Below are 17,246 nucleotides of genomic sequence, written 5' to 3' on the forward strand. Positions count from 1 at the left end.
GCGCTAGATGCCCGGCAAGTCAAACGCATATCGACGAACATCTCACGATTCTCACGCACACTGGGCAGTGGGCACTACCCAGGAGTAGTATTTGCGTGCGCGGCTAGGTCGTCGTCGTGGGAGAGTTCGCCGTAGATGGCGAACTTCTCGCGGGCGTACGTGGTGTAGCAGGGGCGCAGGGCCACACTTCCGACAGCAGCCGCCGCACCTCCCCATACGCGGGCAACCCCGCGTTCGTCATCTCGAACTCGTACCGGTTAGCCTAAGAGAAACTGTAGTGCTAACTTGGATGAGCCTAACATCCGGCCATCCACAAGGACAATTTTCTTCCCCTTACGTGTGCAGGTGAGAGGTGGAGACGCGACTTGTGAGAATGACAAGTTGACAATGGCAAGAACACTCGTTTCAAAAAAAAAAGGGCAACAACACCATAACATAGGAATTCATACTCTCATGAACAAGCCCACAATGATAGCTTTACTTCCTGAGCATAATGATACCAAGAGACGACTCATTGGACCTCTCTTAGAAATGCAGGATTTGAATCTAAAGCCTTCTTAGCTAAATTACGCGTATCTTCTCTCGGGGACTCTCTTGATATGCGAAGCAGCTCCTTGATTCCACCAGAAGCAATGATGTCACAGGTGTTGTCTTCTGCAAAGACGAGTGGGTGGATTTGGTATCAAATTTTAATAACATCCACGATTCGATTGCCATCAAATGCATGAGCTTATACACAGGACAAAACGGTGAAGTGCAACCTTTATTTACGTACCGTTCTGAGCTAGATGGCAAAAGGCAAGCTCAATGTGTCTTCGGGTTGAAGCGGAAAACCTAGTTGAATTGGCCACCATCCAAGTAAAAACACCGTCTTCAATGAGAAGGGACCTTCCTTTCCTGTGACCTATTGAGTAGAACAGGCTGTTACTGAATCTGAAGAACCACGGAAACTCAATACATTCAACTTCAGTGGCACAATGTTCAAAAGTAGAGCAAATGACAGCATTCCCAGGTTACCAAGAAGCGGCAAAGCCATACGCTCAACACTTTACAGTGCTGTGGCACATAGACTAAAAGGTGTTCAAAACTTACAAATGTATTCATGCAGCTGTAATAGCTCATCAGAAAAACAACTAATGGACATTTGAGGAACAAATGGAAAAGTTGCAGACCTTGGCTTATCACCCGAGATTCACATTTTGCAAAGTTTGCTATTCCTCGTGCTATCTGGGCTATGACATCGGCATGTCCACTGCGAAACATTCCTAGTAGTGCTTTTATTCCACCATCTTGTTTCAACATCAAGTGCAACTTTTCTGAAAAAAAAATACACCTTTGATAAGTCACATTTTTATTCTAAAAATATCAAGGTTCCACTTCTAGCAATATGATAAAACAAAAACAGTGGGTTATGAGGAAAAATGATACCACAACATTTACTTTCATCTCACTATAAGGTGTACAGTTCATAGTAAAATGAACTGCACAATAATGTGTGAGCATAACTGATCTTCTAAAATATTTCATAAATCATAATCTCGTTAAAAACTTGACATAAATAACAATAAACTAGCTGTACCATTTCCACATAAATTGGCGATCGCACCAGCCACCATCCGCAAAGTTTGAGGATCATCAGTTTTAGAAGCAACATTTGCTAATAATCGAGCTCCACCTTTGTTCATAATAACTCCCTGGTTTGATCCTGCAACGTCAAGTATCAACATAAACACAAAATGCCTAGAGATGTAAAACTTTTACTATTGCAAACTATAATATTTAAATTTAGTTGATACAGTTAAAACAACAAAATTACGCAAGAAAATGACAATTTTGATGGAGATGTGATGCTTAACTAACTCGAATGCATATAGAATATTTCCCAAACTATTTTTTAATGATGGTAATATGAAGATACACATGTTGACAACCATTTCCAGTTTGCATGATGATTAAGAAATTCTGGTAGTGAGCCACTAGATGATTATTGGCCCATTCCAACCAAATGTGAAAGATAAATCTGAAGAGTGCTTTGTAGGAATCCATTACCATTCATCGCCAAGTTAGCAACAGCACCAGCTGTGACTCGATGAATAGTGGTGTTTTCTGATGTTTCTAGAAGGGATAAAAGAGCATCGAGCCCTCCTTCCTCAACGATTCTTTCCTGATTAATATCTGCAATCCCAAAAAGGACAAGTGAGCAAACACTGTTCGTAGTCCCAATACTTCATTAGAAATGTAAGACGTTTTGCCAAACTTTACTTTAACCGTTAATATGTTTAAAACAAATCCGTCACATAAAAAATTATTATTAGGTTTGTTATGTGAAGCACTTTAATGATGCAATAATGTTGTACCATGGGCAGGGCCAGGCCATTTTGTTAGGGTCAGCTGACCCCGACAATATTTTCAAAATCAGTGAGAAGATACTGTTTCGCACTGTTCCACTATGGTGATGACCCCGACGCTGTTCTGAGCTGGCTTCGCCCCTGTGTTGTGCTAATTAATAACGATAGATAATACTATGGAAACAACCATTGTCAAAGTTACTTGCTGGAGACTTTGTCTTGTGCAGAGCATCATATATGATAAGAGATAGTAATAACCTATCCCTTCTAGAGAACAGAAAACATAACATAGTTACTTTTTTTCAGAGAAATATTGTATTGAAAAATTGTAGTTATGCATGTAAACGCTGAAGTTGATTTTGTAGTTTCATACTCCCAACCATACAAGCAGGCAGTACAACGTACAGCTGTCAGGTGACAGTTCATTTTGGATCATGGGCCAGTCCAGATTGAACTCATATAAATAATAACGTGTAGCTGTCAGGGAACAGCGCATTTTGTTGTTGGGCATCAAAATAGCAACGGGTACAATAATAGAATAACAAAGAGTGCAATAAAATGTGCTTGTGGGCCTGCCACTAGGGAGGGTATGGGCAAACCCACTCTTGTTCACACCCAAATCCATATAATTATTATCCACTCCTTACCCTCCCCAATCCCACCCATATCCAATGGATAATTAACTTTGTACTACATATATATACATATCCAATTGATTAATTGTACCCTCCCCATACCCTACCCTCTTCATTTCTAATGGGTATATAATTTTCTGCCCATACCCTCCCCATTTGAAGTGGGTGTGGATTTGGGGAGAGGGTATGGATACCCAGTGGCAGGCTTACTTGTGGCTCGTGATGTAATTCTCAAACGTGTACGTAGCCGTGTGTGCAGGTATATTGAACCATTTTGTACTTTTTGTAGCTTCTCTATATTCATATAAGATTTTCATGCAAATAGGCTCACGGAGATCAAGGCAGTATGCAATATATGCACAGTTCCAAGGGGCAAACTTCCGGACCTTCAGCAGCAAGATTAGCAACCACCTTGACAGCGTGGATCTGCACATCTAGATCCTCAGACTTCAAAAGAGCAAGCACGTTTGCAAGACCAACTGGGCATCAATTGGGCCAAAAACACAGTCAGGATGGCGGCTCAAGAAAGACATGGCTGGTCTGTAGTCTTTCATAAAGTAAAGTTACCTTCTTCAAATATCTTTGATATGGTACCTCTCTGACCAGATAGGGCCTCTCTTATTTTTCCTGATTTGGACACAAATGCTGCATTGCCCAATCCAGATCCTGATCTAACCATACCACATGATGTTTTAGACTGTCAAAGAGAAAACTACATGTAAGAAAATGAACATCAGAATAGCAACGGGTACAATAACAGAACTGTACCTCGTCAGCACAGTTATCAGATGTGGATTGTTTCAACCTTAGAATTTGATCTTCAAGGCCTTGTCTCTGCCTCATCTCCTGTTGCACCTTTTCTTGAGTAGACTTCAGTTCTTCATATATCACTTCCTACAGGAATTACCAAAGAAACAGGCTGAGCATCACTGCAATTTAAAGTAAACAGAAAACAACCATGTGTTCATAAGAATCACAGACAGGGTCAACTAGCTAAAACAGGTTTGCTATACCTTCTCTGAAATGAGTTCGCTGATTTTTTCTTTTAATGATTGTACTTGACTTGCAAATTCTTCAGACACTTTGGTTAATTTCTTTTCCAATTCACGGGCCATGCTTTCCTGCAACTGGAATATACTTTTATCACACTTCATAGTAAACTGAAGACATCTGTAAGATGCGCATGGTCCCTCCACTCTGTTTGTTGGTGGCTCTTGTTGGGTTTGATCTCTAGCCTACCCAACTTGCATGGGATTAAAGGATTTGTTGTTGTTGTTGCACACAGGTCCTCCACTAAACAAATATCAACTTCCAAGAACAAAGGTTCTTAAAGCACATGAATTTACATTTAGACACATTCAGGTTGTCAAGTCTTGTGATCCAGTAAACATAAATTCTAGGGAAATGATTTCTGAATTGCGGCCAGGCGGACGCTTCAGGTCTTTTCGCAATTTCTTAATAGCGTCAACATTGTTCAACAGGGTAGCACAGTAATGTCTCTGTGCAGAGTTCAATCTTTTGGATACAACGCAAAGACCATGCAACATGTGTGGCCCTGTCAACCACTTATAAGATGAGATGTTTTTTACTCACTGCAACAGGAATATCCTATGAACTGCACAGCATTTACTCAAGATGCACATAAAATAAAGTTCAAAAGTTAGCTGAGCAGGTGAGCACGCCATCTTCTAAGCCTATAACTGAAAAGTGAACAGAAACTGTTATGTATGCAGCAACATTAAATTAGCACTGAATTAGGTTAGATTTGAAGGTGGTAGAATTGCTTGCGCGTTTCTATTTGCATGCACAAGAAATGTTGTACAGGAAGTTAAACGAGCTTTCCATGGTAGATTCAATCTTGTTAGTCAATAGAATCAAACATTATGGTAGATACATGACCAATAAGTGGATTTATTAGTTTGGAACTTGGAAATGGAGAAAGAGTTTTCTATGAAGTTCAGATATTAAATCTAGTTGAGACTTGAGAGTATGGAACTCTTAGTGATGCAAATTTGTGTTTTACCACTTAAGAGTACAACTTAAACTGTGCTGGTTAAGGAAGAAAAAATTGGCAAAACTACATAGTATCTGAGCAGGATGCATCTAGAAACCAGAATTCAAAAGTAAGGCACAACTTGCCCACTTACTAGTTGTAGTACTTTCTAACATATAGTGGGTGCATCTGAAAGTTTACCTGTGCAGAACTCTGAGCATCACACAATTGCTGTTGTAGTACACTCATACGGTCTTTCATGCTTGATGAACAGCATCTTTCTTCCTCAAGTTTCCTCAGTAATTCCCCCCTTTCCTTCTCATGCTCTTTACTTGTATCAGCAAGAATTTTCGTTTTTGAGAGGTTCTCAAGCTGTTGCTGCTGCTAACAACAAATCTTGCATTAGAATTGTAAAATTGTCATGAGCTGAACTTTTTCAATGCAGCAGCAATATAATGGTAAACTAGAAAAAAAATATTAGCATATAAGATGGTAATGCCAAGCTACCTTGTTTTTGTTGAGCAATTTTTCAAGCTCAATGATCTGTTCTGATAACAAATTCTTTTGGCCTTTTTCTTCCTCCAAGTCCCGTATCAAATCTTTTACTGCAGATTCCAGTTGACATTTTTCCTTCTCCACATTCTGCGTTAATAAATCACTCGTTATATTCTTGCCCCTGAAGCAAGGGTTTACATGGTGATACTGAAGAGGGTCTTAATGGATGCTGACAGTGAACATTTTTGTGAAAATAAAAAATGAATGTACAAACAATTTTCTATTTATGGGAAAGACAATGGTGGCAGAGCACATTTGCAAATTCATTTCTCATAAACAAAGCAGTTAATCATAGTGTATAAAAGAAAAACGTAATTAATATGCGATAAAAGATACCTCAATTTGCATGTTAGAGGTCATTCTTAAATCATGGAAGGACCTCTCAGATTCTTTCAACTTTTTATCCAACTGCATTTTCTCACTTTTTATGAGCTTTTGTTGTCTCTCCATCTCTGATGTGAGTTGGTCAACCTCACGCTCCATCTTCTTGTAAAGAACTTCATAATCAACCTCTTCTTTCAACTTTATTGTGTTCATTACTTTCATTGCCTGAAAATCACAAACTAAGTAAAAGCCCAAGAAATGAATTTTAAGAAACTCAAAGAAAGCATTCCCTTTATCTGAGAAAAATGCGGTTACAATCTTGAATACCCCAGAATGTCTTTCAAGGTGTTACGGTGCTAAGAACAAGAAATTGACTACTTTATATCTCAAAGTTGGGTTTGCTTAGCTTGGCGGTAGCAATTTTTACGAAATTCCAAGCTCAGTAGCATGTGAAAGTGCATTAAGTTAAGGCAGGTGCACCGTGAAATGAATATGTCTGGAACTGATTGGAATTCAGGCAACACTTAACCATCCTACAGCTAGTGAAAAATGTGTCTCTGTTAGATGTATATGTGCGTATGTATGGAAGGGTCCTGTGCCGTGGGCTTCAAGGCTGGCCGGCCCAGATATGGTTGGATAGAGATAGGAGGAGATCTTGTCCGGTTCTGTTTCTATAAACCCAAGATCTCCTCACCCTTACATATATGTAACCTCTATCTCCCAATCTAATCAATCTATTATTCCACACAATCTTTCAGTCTCAACAGCTAGGTTCAATAATCTGATGTCTTTGGGTTTTGCAGAACTCCATAGTAACACAGAAGATAAATAGTAACTGATTAAGAGTAAGGTGTTTCTATAGTGTTAGCAGTAATCCTTGTGTTTTGCTTATCTACCTAGTATTAGTATAGACAGGATAGTTTAGCCATTCCTTAGCTAGCAAGTAATCCTTAGGCTGCAAGTCTAGTTTCCTTAGCGAGTAGGTTGAGTCAAGCTTGAGTCAAGTCAATGGGTCAAGTCTTTGTCTTAGCAAGCAAGCCACTATGGCTGTCATGTAGTATTCCCTTTCAGCTATAAATAAGAAGCAAAGGGGCAGCCAGCTGCAGCTCAAAATTGCAGCCCAAAATCAGTGTCTCTTCTCTCAGTTCCTGCTGTCCATAAACCAGCAAACAACCTTACACCTGTGCTGTTTTTCCTAACATACAGATATGAATGGGGAAATGACCGAAACTCCAGTATTACGTACAAGAATAAAAAAGAAGAGAATGCAGCATTTGACCAATGGAATGGCAAACTGAACTTACCCTCTGCCCAAACATAATTGTGCTTGAAGTTTCTGAGTAATGCCTAGAAGATGGACCTATTGTCACAACAAGAGAAGTCCTAGCAGTCCCTGCCAAATAAAGATTTGAGCAAAAAATACCAACCAGATGGTATAGCAAAATGGTAGATGCTATGTCATTCACAATAAATTAATACACTGTTAATTAATATCCAAAATGAACTGATAAAATTCATGAAGAATGCAATATGGCCACAGCATGGTAATATTTCCCTCATTTTTCTTTCCAGTTCTTAGCTTCCTGTGCCTTCAAAAAGCCAGACTCCTTGCTTGCCTTCCAAATGTGCATATTCCAAAGTTTTAAGATTGCCTACAAAAACTTTACACCTAGTGTGACTAAATTATCTCAGTACTGTACCTAGACAAACTGTAACTCAGCCTGCATTATGTAGCACTTCCTGATAATCACTTCAAATAGTTCTTTCCAACGCTATCTATTCTTTAATAATTAAATGGAACTTCACTCACAAACATCAGGATCGAAGATGATAAACAGCAACTAAGCAACAACGTGGCACCAGTCCAACTATTAGACCGAGAAAGTGTAACATATATCTCATTGTTTGTTTTGTTTTGCTAAGAGTTGCACAAGATATGCCACTGCCTTCTGTTAAGAACTGGAATCATGTACGAAATATTTTCAGAAGGTGCCAATAGCCTACTACTCTCTAAAGTTTGGACCAATGGGAGAACTTCAGCAGGCAGAAGTTTGTGATCAAGGAACATTGGAAAAATATGAGCAAGATATAAGCACCTCCAAATGAATCACGGAGTATCCTTGTAAGCTTTGAATCTCTAGTTGGTATATGAGGACCATTCTCTGCTAATGCGTTAATGCACTTTCCCAAGGAAGTTAATGAGAGATTGATGAACTTGGCTTCTTCAATCATGTGACCTTCACTTCCTGAGATAGAAAAGGTAATATAGAGAGATGAGCATGTTTGTGACAATATCTAGTGACCAACTTGATTTGCAATTAGAAATATGGTGAGAAGTCTTACCTGATTTATCAATTCGTTCTGATCCAGCAAGGTCAACAATCAAGAGTTTACTTTTGAGAACAAGAGGCAAATCATCAGGGAGAATGTCATGTGTATCATTAGATAAAGAGGTACAATTTTCCTCTTTTATTCTTGAACTTCTTTGCAGATGGATCTGAAAAAAGGCATCAAGTCTGCATATCCATATCATTTACTCATGGAACCTTAAAAAGGAGAGTGTATCGCAGAACTGGATGGTGTAGTGCAGGAACATACAATTAGAATTGCATGGCTACGAGATGACTCTGTGTTCATCTTGGTATTGGCAGCATGACGGTTCGCTTCACCAATTTGCAGAAGTTGAAAAGCATGTTCAAGGTCTTTAATTTCAACTATTGCAGCACCTGGCAAGGAAACTTCACCAGTTTTTGCATCCTCCACTATTGGGATGTTAGTCTTCTCTGGGGCCAGTAAATCTTGCACAGATTCTAAGTACAGCTGTACAGCAAATGAATACAAATTAGTATAATAAACCAAACTCAAATGAAGATGAAACTTAGGAAGGGTGGATGGAAAATTTGCCGAAGAACCGTTTAAATAAATTATGCCATCTTTTGATACAGTGTAATAGTACACAGTAAGAGGTCTGCCGTCTGCATAGTAAACAACTCGACACTTTTTTGTTAGGAAGGTCAATTTAGTATGACAGATTGAAATATTAGATGGATTAACCATGTTTGTACAATTTTATATTTACATTAAGTGTCTTGCTCTATGCCTTTATGGGTAGGCAGTTAGGAACATATAAGTGTCAAATGAGTGAAAATAGTCAGACCCCTTTCGCATTTAATGGCCTATTTAATATAACACATTACTGTAAATTTCAAGCAGGTCACAGACTGTGCCATCTTCTTGTCTTCTTCTATAACCAGTCCAACTAGGTTAACAGAATATGCAGTTTTATGATCTACACTAATCGCATAACAAATAACATACAAATATTGTTATTCTTGCGCTAACAAAATATGTACAAATAATACCAATTTAGCAATTCTGCGCAGCTAGATTACATTAACATCAACATAAAATATGGCTATTGTTGCAATAACTAAGCATCACTGAACAATACTGACAGAATAAGAAACCCAAAGCAATTCTAGAAAAATACTGATGAGTACTAATGAATAAAGTTAAATAACAGAATATATCACCAGTTGGGAATAGAACCTGTAGATATGATACTGCGACGCGATCTGTCTCAAAAGGCATACTAGAAAGTATATGCTCCAATGCTCTGACCATTATACCACGTTCAGAAGGGTCGTCTTTTCCAAGTCGACCAACTGTGTATGTTTTGCCAGTACCTGTTTGACCATAGGCCATTACTGTCCCATTATAGCCTTCTAATACACTCTGCAAAGGTATGTCGACATTTATTTTATATTTATTTCAAACAAAATGGAACTCAATGACTACTTGCATCCTGAAAAAAGAAGCCTTAATCGAAGTGTTTGTAGAGCAACTAAAGGAAATCATGAAAATGTAAAACTGATCAACCAATTATTTTTAAGTATTACTACACTCAACAATAAGAACAAAACCTTTTAGTCCCAAGCAAGTGGGGTAGGTGAGAAAATTTTCTCTGCAGTCATTAAACTAGGAGGTGCACTGCCTACCAGGAAAATTGTAGGCGCAGTCCACAGCCTTTTACTGAAAAATATTAATAATTAATTATTGTAGCTATTCTACCGTAAGCCTGCATTGTAGCAGCTTAAACATTGCAACTCTAGCAAAGCTTGCACGTCTAAATAAACTAGTAGAATCCGGAATGCATGACTTGCCTCAACCACAGGCTTTGCGACGACCTCATAAACACGCTTTTGTGAAGCATTTTCACTGAAGACCTCATCGAATCTGTAGGATTCACAGCTCCAATTATTTTTCTTCAGTTTCAGCCTCTTGGACTGCAGAAAACAAGGCAATCTACACAATTAGCTGCAGAAAATTTGCCCTGGTAACAAAATGCAAAAGGTAAAATGGGATGGACAGGCTAACCTCAGGCTGCAACTCAACACAACTATCAAAGTCAGCACCATGAGCTAGATCCTCTGAATTCTTCGGCCGGAGCCTTACAGCGACTCTCACTCTGCACGAATCTGTGATTGTCAAGTGAAGGGCACCTTTATATCAGTTCTGAACTAACAGTGCAACGATCAAAACTTCCCCCAAAATAAAGCCCGTAGCCCATTTGTCTACAGTATCCAGACAATACACTGGAATCAAATAGCAACTATTACGATTTATGAGACTAGTGCTATTGTGCAAGCATCAATCAATCAGCACGTAAATTTTAGTGCAAGTGAGAAGGGTTGACATGGACAAGCTAACCAGAAGGGAAGGCCTACAGAGGCTCGGGAGTATCAGCGAGCTGCCAATGCAGCAACGCTTATCTCTCCGCGGCATTTCCGTTATCGTTGCAACACCACCCGTTTCATTTCAACCCGAATCAATTCCGTACAACGAGAAACCGACAAAATGAACAACGGAACCCCAACACGCCCTTCGTTCCGACTTGCTGACGGGAAGAGGGGAACAGAAATGCATTCACCGATCATTCACCGGGAAGTAGATACCTGCGCTGCCGCCGTGGTCGGGGGCGGGCCGCGACCTCGCTGGGGACGGGGAGGGACGGCGTGGACCCGGAGCGACCGACTTGGACCTCGTACTGCCACCGGCGCGGGGCGCGCCGTGCCTCTCGACGGACCGCGCCGGCGCCCACCCGGCGCCCGTCGCCATCGCCGCCGCGGAAGGCCCGAATGCGGGTGTATCAATCTCGGCGGCGGGCGAGCGGGGGGAGGTGGGGGAGAAATGGGGGGCGACGAGGGTTGATTGGAACGGCGTCAGGCGTGGTGCTGGGGTTGTGGTTTCCGTTTTGTGTTTTTGAGTTGAGGCGCGCACGACGGCTTGTTGGGGAAGGACCGAAGGAGCCTCCCCGATTCCCAAATGGGGTGGGGCCCGATTTGCGGTGGCTCGGCTGTCGGTTCCTGAATGGGAGAGAAAAACGCTTCATGTCCCTCGATTTTGAATTTTGCATGATAAAAAAAGAATTTCAGCGTTGTTCCTGTTCCCATTAATCAGTGACTGCTTTACAAAAGACCGTTGCATGAAAGAATAGTTCTTCGTTTAATTTATTATTTATTAGACAATTGACATAGCAGTGAAGAAATAACACGATTACAAGAATAATTTCCAGCTCAATAAACGACTTTTTTTTAATTCAGTGCTCAGTAAACGAGTTCCAATGCAATCTGGCCAAAAATAACTCGCCAGCTATCAATTACTGTTAAACCGTCAGACAAATGGTTCATGTGCCCGCTTAAGAGCATGTAGATTTACACCATATACAGAGTACATGCTATCATGAGACATGAGTTTTGCTATTTCGACAATGTTCCATCCTTGACCAAACGCTGCTGCACTATAGGAGTTGGAGGTTCTGCTGTCTTATAGGATCTGGAGGTTGGTCAGCGAAGCAGTTCATAGGTTCTTCAAGGCAAAAGTATGGAACTTGCCTATCAGCCAACGCCACCACACCATTGGAGATCCAGGAGACAGTGGCTTTCTAAGTGGAGTAGCAGCCGGCCAGCTCCTGAATTGTTACTGTCAGAAGGGTTGCCGCCATCTGTCGACAGAGACGTGCTGATCCGCATTAGTTCAAAAATCATCAGTTAAGGAACTCTCGAGTCATCTCTTGGCGTTGCCTTCTAGTGCCTTGAAATCAGCCAGCCATGTCTAGTTGTTTCCTTCTAGTGCCTTAATATCAGCCTGTTTGAGCTCAACAAACTTCCCAATTCTGAAAAATTAACATAATAAAGTGTTAACATTCACTTTTTCATTCACGTCCTTCTCTTTGTTAACATAGTTAATTAACCAAAAAAAAGCAGTGTACTGAATGTCTACCAATTGTCTAGCTTGGCTTCTAGACTAGAAATACATGCTGCCTCTGTCAGAAAATTCACCCACAAGACTGGCATTCACTTATCTATTTCTACAGGCACATGATTTTATGAAAAGTGCACCCCGCACCTGATGTGCCAGATTTACACAAATGATACTTTTATAAAATGAGTATATTAAATATTGCTCTTTCCAAAAACAGATTGCTCAAATAGAGAGTAGAATGGTATCAGTGCATGCAAAAGGAATAGTATCTGTGGAACACACACTGATACAGTAAAGTACATTACCCCAGATCTGCTGGAAGTCGGAACCTGCCTACCCGAACACGCTTCAACGCATAGACCTATCAGCGAGAAGGATTAAGTATCAGTTACTTCCCAAGGGAAAAAGCAATAGAAAAAATGTTGCTCACAGATTTACATTCTATAGTATCCAGGTACAGTGCCAGCCAAACTATGTGAAGAATGACAGAGCAGTGGCTTATGTGCATTGGTGAGTGTACAGCAATGTGTGCACCCATCATGCCATCATGTGTTACTCATATGTGCCAGGGGAGCAATGTGGTTGTAAGGTGTGTTTAGCTTACATTCCAACAGTCCAGTGAGAAACAGAAGGTGAAAAACAGCATTATGCGACCATCTCAAACATAGACCCAAATAAATACAGTAACTTCTTGTGCGAAAAGAAATGTTAAGATATGAATGAACAATAAACTGTAGTAACAACTTGACAAAAAGACACTGATCGTACAAACCAACCTTTAGCCCTGCATTCTGTACAAGTTCACGAACTTCATGATTTCGTCCTTCATGGACCTGCGAGAAGTCAACAATATCAACTGACAAGTAGAAAACAATATGCAATGACTTAGCATGTTTACAACATTGCTTCAATCAAGTCTATTTGCAGCAATTAAACAACAACTTGGCATGTTAAAAATTAAAATGCTAGTACGTCCAACAATAACCACACACTTGGATTCCTTAACCGACCAACGTGTGAAATGACACTTTCCAATAATATGGTACAATACAGCGATAGTGAAAAGGTGAATATAAACGTTGTAATATAACAAGTAGCATTTCTTGCACCCTATGTACATTACATCGAGATGACAATATGCCCATTCCACCAAGCATTGAATCAGTAAGAAAGAAAAAGATCCACCATTAGTTCATAACAGGTAATAATGCTTTTCCAATTCCGAACAAGTTGAAGTAAAATGTTTCTTTAATACCAGCAGCATGATTTCTGCAGGCTAGGACAGTTCCAAACATTGCAAAAGGTAACTTACATAGATTGGAATTTATTTTAGTTCTGAACAAATTATTGATGGAATTATTTGCTTGTCGCACATTGTGATGAACTTCATAAGTTCGCCAAGCACTTAACCAAGCCTACCAAGTACCAAATGAGGCACAACCCACAGGATAGTATGATATATCCAGAAAGAAAATTCATGTGGGTATACATAGCTCATAAAGAGTAAGAGGATAAGTTATTAGGATATATTTTTGGTTTAAGTGAACAAGCGAAATCACCCAATCTTTTCATATTCCTGTGGATAAACAACACCCACATTGCTTGAGTGAACAAGCAAAGCAAGCAATGAGGAATATAACAGAACAAAGCAAGCTAGAAATAAAAATTACCACTATCTTAAGACGGGTCTTTCTCGTATCTGATTGTGCAGACAATGGCTCTACTAAATCAGGTACACACATGACCCCATCAATTTTTGTGCCTTCACTAATAGCTATGAGGTGTTTCTTGTGCACAGCACCATCAATAGTTACTACATATCTGCAACATTGAAAAAGAACTGTCAAATTCAAATTTATATTCACGTTTCCTACTGTTCATTGCCCAGCAACCATTCCAAAAATGATTTATGATTGGGAAACCTAGCATAAGAACTTTTGAAGTTAGATTTTGATACGATTCTAGTGGTCTTCCTTCATAATTCTCATATTATAATGGATACCTCAAGGTGGTACCAAGAAGACATTACCAAATATCCGTGCTACAAAAATTGAATAGTTAACAGTAGTGGAAGTAATGTTACTTTTGTATTACAGTACTAAATAACATATAAACCCACAAAAGGAGTTAAACTTACTCCTTTGTTACATTTGAAGAAGGGTGCGCAAGTTTCTGAGCAAACTTGCCTGGAAGGAAGGAAAAAAATCGAGTTTAGGTCTTGGATGACCAACATCTGAACTTTTCCAGGTACATATTACCAAGTATGATCAAGTTACCATCATTTGTGACTATTATCAAACCAGTTGTGGCAACATCAAGACGACCCACAGTAAACAAGCGTGGTTTTGGCAGCCCTGGTTGAATCTTGTTCTGTAAATATGCAGAGGTATATTAGAGATTGGGAAAATATATGATGATTCATAGTCAGACTTTTATTGATTCATCAATTATTGTGAAAACCAATAATAATATGAATGTTATGCAAAACCCTGTTATGGAACATATCACATACCCAGCCCTTCAAATAGTCATTAAATAAGGAGACAACAGACTTCGATTCTTCGCCACACGAGCAGATATACCTGTAGCAAATGGAAACAGCATTCATAAAATTGATGGTTCTTTTTCTCTGATAAATATTTCACTGGAATGCAAGATAATCGCAGCACATCATGATTGATGCAGAACACAAGCAAAATATGGAAAATAAGAGACCAACCCTTTTGGCTTGTTCACAGCAAAATACAACTTTGGGGGCAGCTTCTTGGAAATGCGGTTCCCATTAACGTAGATAGAGTCCTTTGCAATGTCAACTTTGGTCTGTATAAAATGAATTAATTTATCCGAGTAATGCACTGGAAAAGATTGGTCGAAAGTCAAAAGTCATATAAAACAGTTCAAGTTTTCTCGGACCAAACCATTGTTGTTGTAAGAGCAACAGCAGACAAATTTGGATGCAGCTAAAACATTATTATGAATGTAAGAAACTTAAGTACCGAAACTAGTATCTCTTCTCGTACCTGAGGAGAAGTGCAGACCGAGCCATTGACAGTCACTTTCCCTTGGAAGATGAGCTCCTCACTGGTTCTTCTTGAGGCCACTGGAAGAGTGATCCAGTAAGCATCAAAACAGAGAATGGTAATCAAAACCAAAAGTGTTGAAGAGTAAAATGTCATACTTCTAGAGTTACTCACAATGAACTAAAGAGAAAATTCAACTTCACCAATATTACGAATGAAAAGTGGAAATGCAAACCTGAACTGCTTAAGCATCAAGAGCACACAAACCAAGTGTGCAGAAGGAAGCAACCAATTTTGTGAAGCTATATGAATCTGAAGGAGAACAATCTGAGTTTTCTAGCGAGTTCATTTGGCCTAAAAAGCTAGGCGCTAGGACCCAGGAGATCGTTATGGTACTAACAACAACTGGTATCACTAAAATCAACACTGATTTAATACCAAAAGCATCCGTCTCTAACTGTTCTGATCTAAAATGAGGCAAGTTAACTTATCTGCACTACTCCTTATTCCTTAAGCTATCACTACTTGATTCAATGCAGTCAAGCTCTTGAAGTCCAAAATTACAGAAGGGCAAGGACTACCTCCTGCGGCGGCAAGGACCTTGGCGAGCCGCTGTGGCTCGTGGTCCTTGATATTCTCATTGTAGAACCTCCTGGCTGCCTTTGAAAACTTGGGCGGCGCGGCCGGGGCGGCCTTCCTTTCCTTGGCCTTGACGCTTGCACTGGAAGCAGCGGCGGCGGCGGCAACCGCACCCTTCTGGCCCTTGAGACTTTCCTTCTTAGCCGCCTTCTTAGCCTCCGCCTCCGCGAGCGCGATGGCCTGGAGCACCTCCGGCGGCGGCGAGGTGCTGAGGCGAGGCTTCCCGTCCTCCCCGCGGACGATCCACGGAACCAGCGGCTGCGCGGACGGTGAGGGGGACGAGGCCTTCTTTGCCGGGGCGGGCTCCGCGAAGGTGATGTTGAAGTCCGGGGCGCTGGAGGTGGAGGCGGAGGAGGTGGCGCGGAGGAGGAGGGGAGGGAGGCGGCGGCCGAAGCGGAGGATGCAGGCGGGCCGGGAGAGGAGAGGGTGGAGGGAGACGGCCACTGCCGTGGCCGCGGTGGTGAGGGCCATGAGAAGGACGATGGCCGCGGAGCCTGCCGGGGCGGGTGCTTGCGGAGCAGGAGTGGTGGGGTTTATCGGATATCGCCGCGCTTGCGCCTCCAAGTCGAGCTGGTGGGAGCGAGCCCGAGGCTACCGCCGACCGAGACGGGAAGGTGATATGCCAACACCAGACACTGACCTGATCAAATCTTGGGCCAGGCTTTGAAAACCCAGTTCCATTCCGGCCGATACACAGTTCTTATGTGGGCTGGGGCCCATTTGTCTCGGCTTCGTTGTGTTGCAGCCCAAAAAAAACTTTCTGTGAATCAGGTAAGTAATCACAGCCCCTCTCGATCCTTCTTCCCCTTGCTACAGCGGCAAGCAGCGACTTCAGGGAGATGCCGCATCTCCTCCGCCGATTCGTAGTCGTCCTTGCCTCTGGCGCCCTCACCAGCATTGAAGGGGGAGGAGGATCGAACGAATCGGCGGTTGAATCTTAGCTTGCATCTACTATAGTTAGATAGTTAGATAGTAGGGTAGGTACTGGTGGCGTTGTATAGATGGCCGTTGGTCCTTTTGTTCCTCTGGAGAGTTGTCGGAGGTTGCGACGGTGGTGGACCCGGTGTCTGCGTCGGCAAGCTTGTTGTTACCTTCTTTGGTGAGAATCCATGGAGGATAGTCTGTCCTTAGGCGGCGACGCGTTGCTGTTCAGGTTATTGTCCCTTCTTCGTCTCCGTCGGCGGTGTGGCAGGTCTTTCTGGCAGAAGTCTTGGGAGGTATGTCTACCAACGTGTCGAGAAATCGGGTTGAATTTTGTCTCCCACCTGTTTTGGTGGTTTACTCCCCCTTCGGGTTGTGTTGTTGTCCAGCGAGTCGAGGTTGTTGGTAGTTCTTAAGGCGCCAGATCTCTTGATTCCCGGCAATGCGATGGCCGATGGCTATCTTCTTCTGCAAGGGCGTTCAGCGGTTGTAGAGCACATCGATGTGTTCGACGTGCTGTTCTCGGTGGCAATGAAAAATTATGAAG

At 41.4% G+C, this 17,246-nt stretch overlaps 2 protein-coding genes across 5 annotated transcripts; both read right to left on the bottom strand.

The window, feature by feature from the left end:
* Positions 1-273: 273 nt before the first annotated feature.
* Positions 274-11,127, bottom strand: LOC117837369 (kinesin-like protein KIN-UA). 3 transcript variants are annotated; one of them, XM_034716978.2, is made up of 20 exons: positions 10,811-11,127; positions 10,233-10,333; positions 10,019-10,141; positions 9,405-9,590; positions 8,454-8,675; positions 8,199-8,352; positions 7,952-8,101; positions 7,160-7,248; positions 5,868-6,080; positions 5,484-5,618; positions 5,178-5,357; positions 3,997-4,104; positions 3,752-3,877; positions 3,551-3,680; positions 3,370-3,462; positions 2,050-2,175; positions 1,580-1,705; positions 1,173-1,316; positions 776-904; positions 274-654 (listed from the first exon to the last, which is right to left on the bottom strand). In XM_034716978.2, exons 1-20 carry the CDS (start codon positions 10,971-10,973, stop codon positions 512-514), a joined length of 2,841 nt encoding a protein of 946 aa, XP_034572869.1. In that variant the 5' UTR covers positions 10,974-11,127; the 3' UTR covers positions 274-511. The 3 variants fall into 3 exon arrangements, with proteins under 3 accessions (XP_034572869.1, XP_034572868.1, XP_034572870.1); XM_034716977.2 differs by having other exon boundaries at positions 3,997-4,110; positions 10,811-11,126; XM_034716979.2 differs by lacking the exon at positions 3,997-4,104.
* A 346-nt stretch (positions 11,128-11,473) lies between these two features.
* On the bottom strand, positions 11,474-16,365 carry LOC117837372 (putative ribosomal large subunit pseudouridine synthase SVR1, chloroplastic). Of its 2 annotated transcripts, XM_034716985.2 has the most exons (10): positions 15,721-16,363; positions 15,140-15,219; positions 14,839-14,939; positions 14,632-14,701; positions 14,396-14,489; positions 14,257-14,305; positions 13,790-13,940; positions 12,896-12,952; positions 12,425-12,480; positions 11,474-12,030 (listed from the first exon to the last, which is right to left on the bottom strand). In XM_034716985.2, the coding sequence occupies exons 1-10, from the start codon at positions 16,247-16,249 to the stop codon at positions 11,970-11,972; spliced, it is 1,248 nt and encodes a 415-aa protein (XP_034572876.1). In that variant the 5' UTR covers positions 16,250-16,363; the 3' UTR covers positions 11,474-11,969. The 2 variants fall into 2 exon arrangements, with proteins under 2 accessions (XP_034572876.1, XP_072146716.1); XM_072290615.1 differs by lacking the exon at positions 11,474-12,030 and having other exon boundaries at positions 12,421-12,480; positions 15,721-16,365.
* Positions 16,366-17,246: the final 881 nt, after the last annotated feature.

The sequence above is a fragment of the Setaria viridis genome, chromosome 9, assembly GCF_005286985.2.
Source record: "Setaria viridis chromosome 9, Setaria_viridis_v4.0, whole genome shotgun sequence".
In the NCBI taxonomy this organism is placed as follows: domain Eukaryota; kingdom Viridiplantae; phylum Streptophyta; class Magnoliopsida; order Poales; family Poaceae; genus Setaria; species Setaria viridis.

Excerpts from the sequence above, each read along its gene's own strand:
- LOC117837369 (XM_034716977.2), bottom strand. The coding sequence starts at position 10,973 with ATGGCGACGGGCGCCGGGTGGGCGCCGGCGCGGTCCGTCGAGAGGCAC. Across the intron at positions 8,102-8,198 it reads AGAACGAATTGATAAATCAG|GAAGTGAAGGTCACATGATT; the intron begins GTAAGACTTCTC and ends TTTCTATCTCAG. Across the intron at positions 1,706-2,049 it reads TGCTAACTTGGCGATGAATG|GATCAAACCAGGGAGTTATT; the intron begins GTAATGGATTCC and ends TTGACGTTGCAG.
- LOC117837372 (XM_034716985.2), bottom strand. The coding sequence starts at position 16,249 with ATGGCCCTCACCACCGCGGCCACGGCAGTGGCCGTCTCCCTCCACCCT. Across the intron at positions 14,940-15,139 it reads CGGTCTGCACTTCTCCTCAG|ACCAAAGTTGACATTGCAAA; the intron begins GTACGAGAAGAG and ends CATTTTATACAG. Across the intron at positions 14,702-14,838 it reads GCTGTGAACAAGCCAAAAGG|GTATATCTGCTCGTGTGGCG; the intron begins GTTGGTCTCTTA and ends CATTTGCTACAG.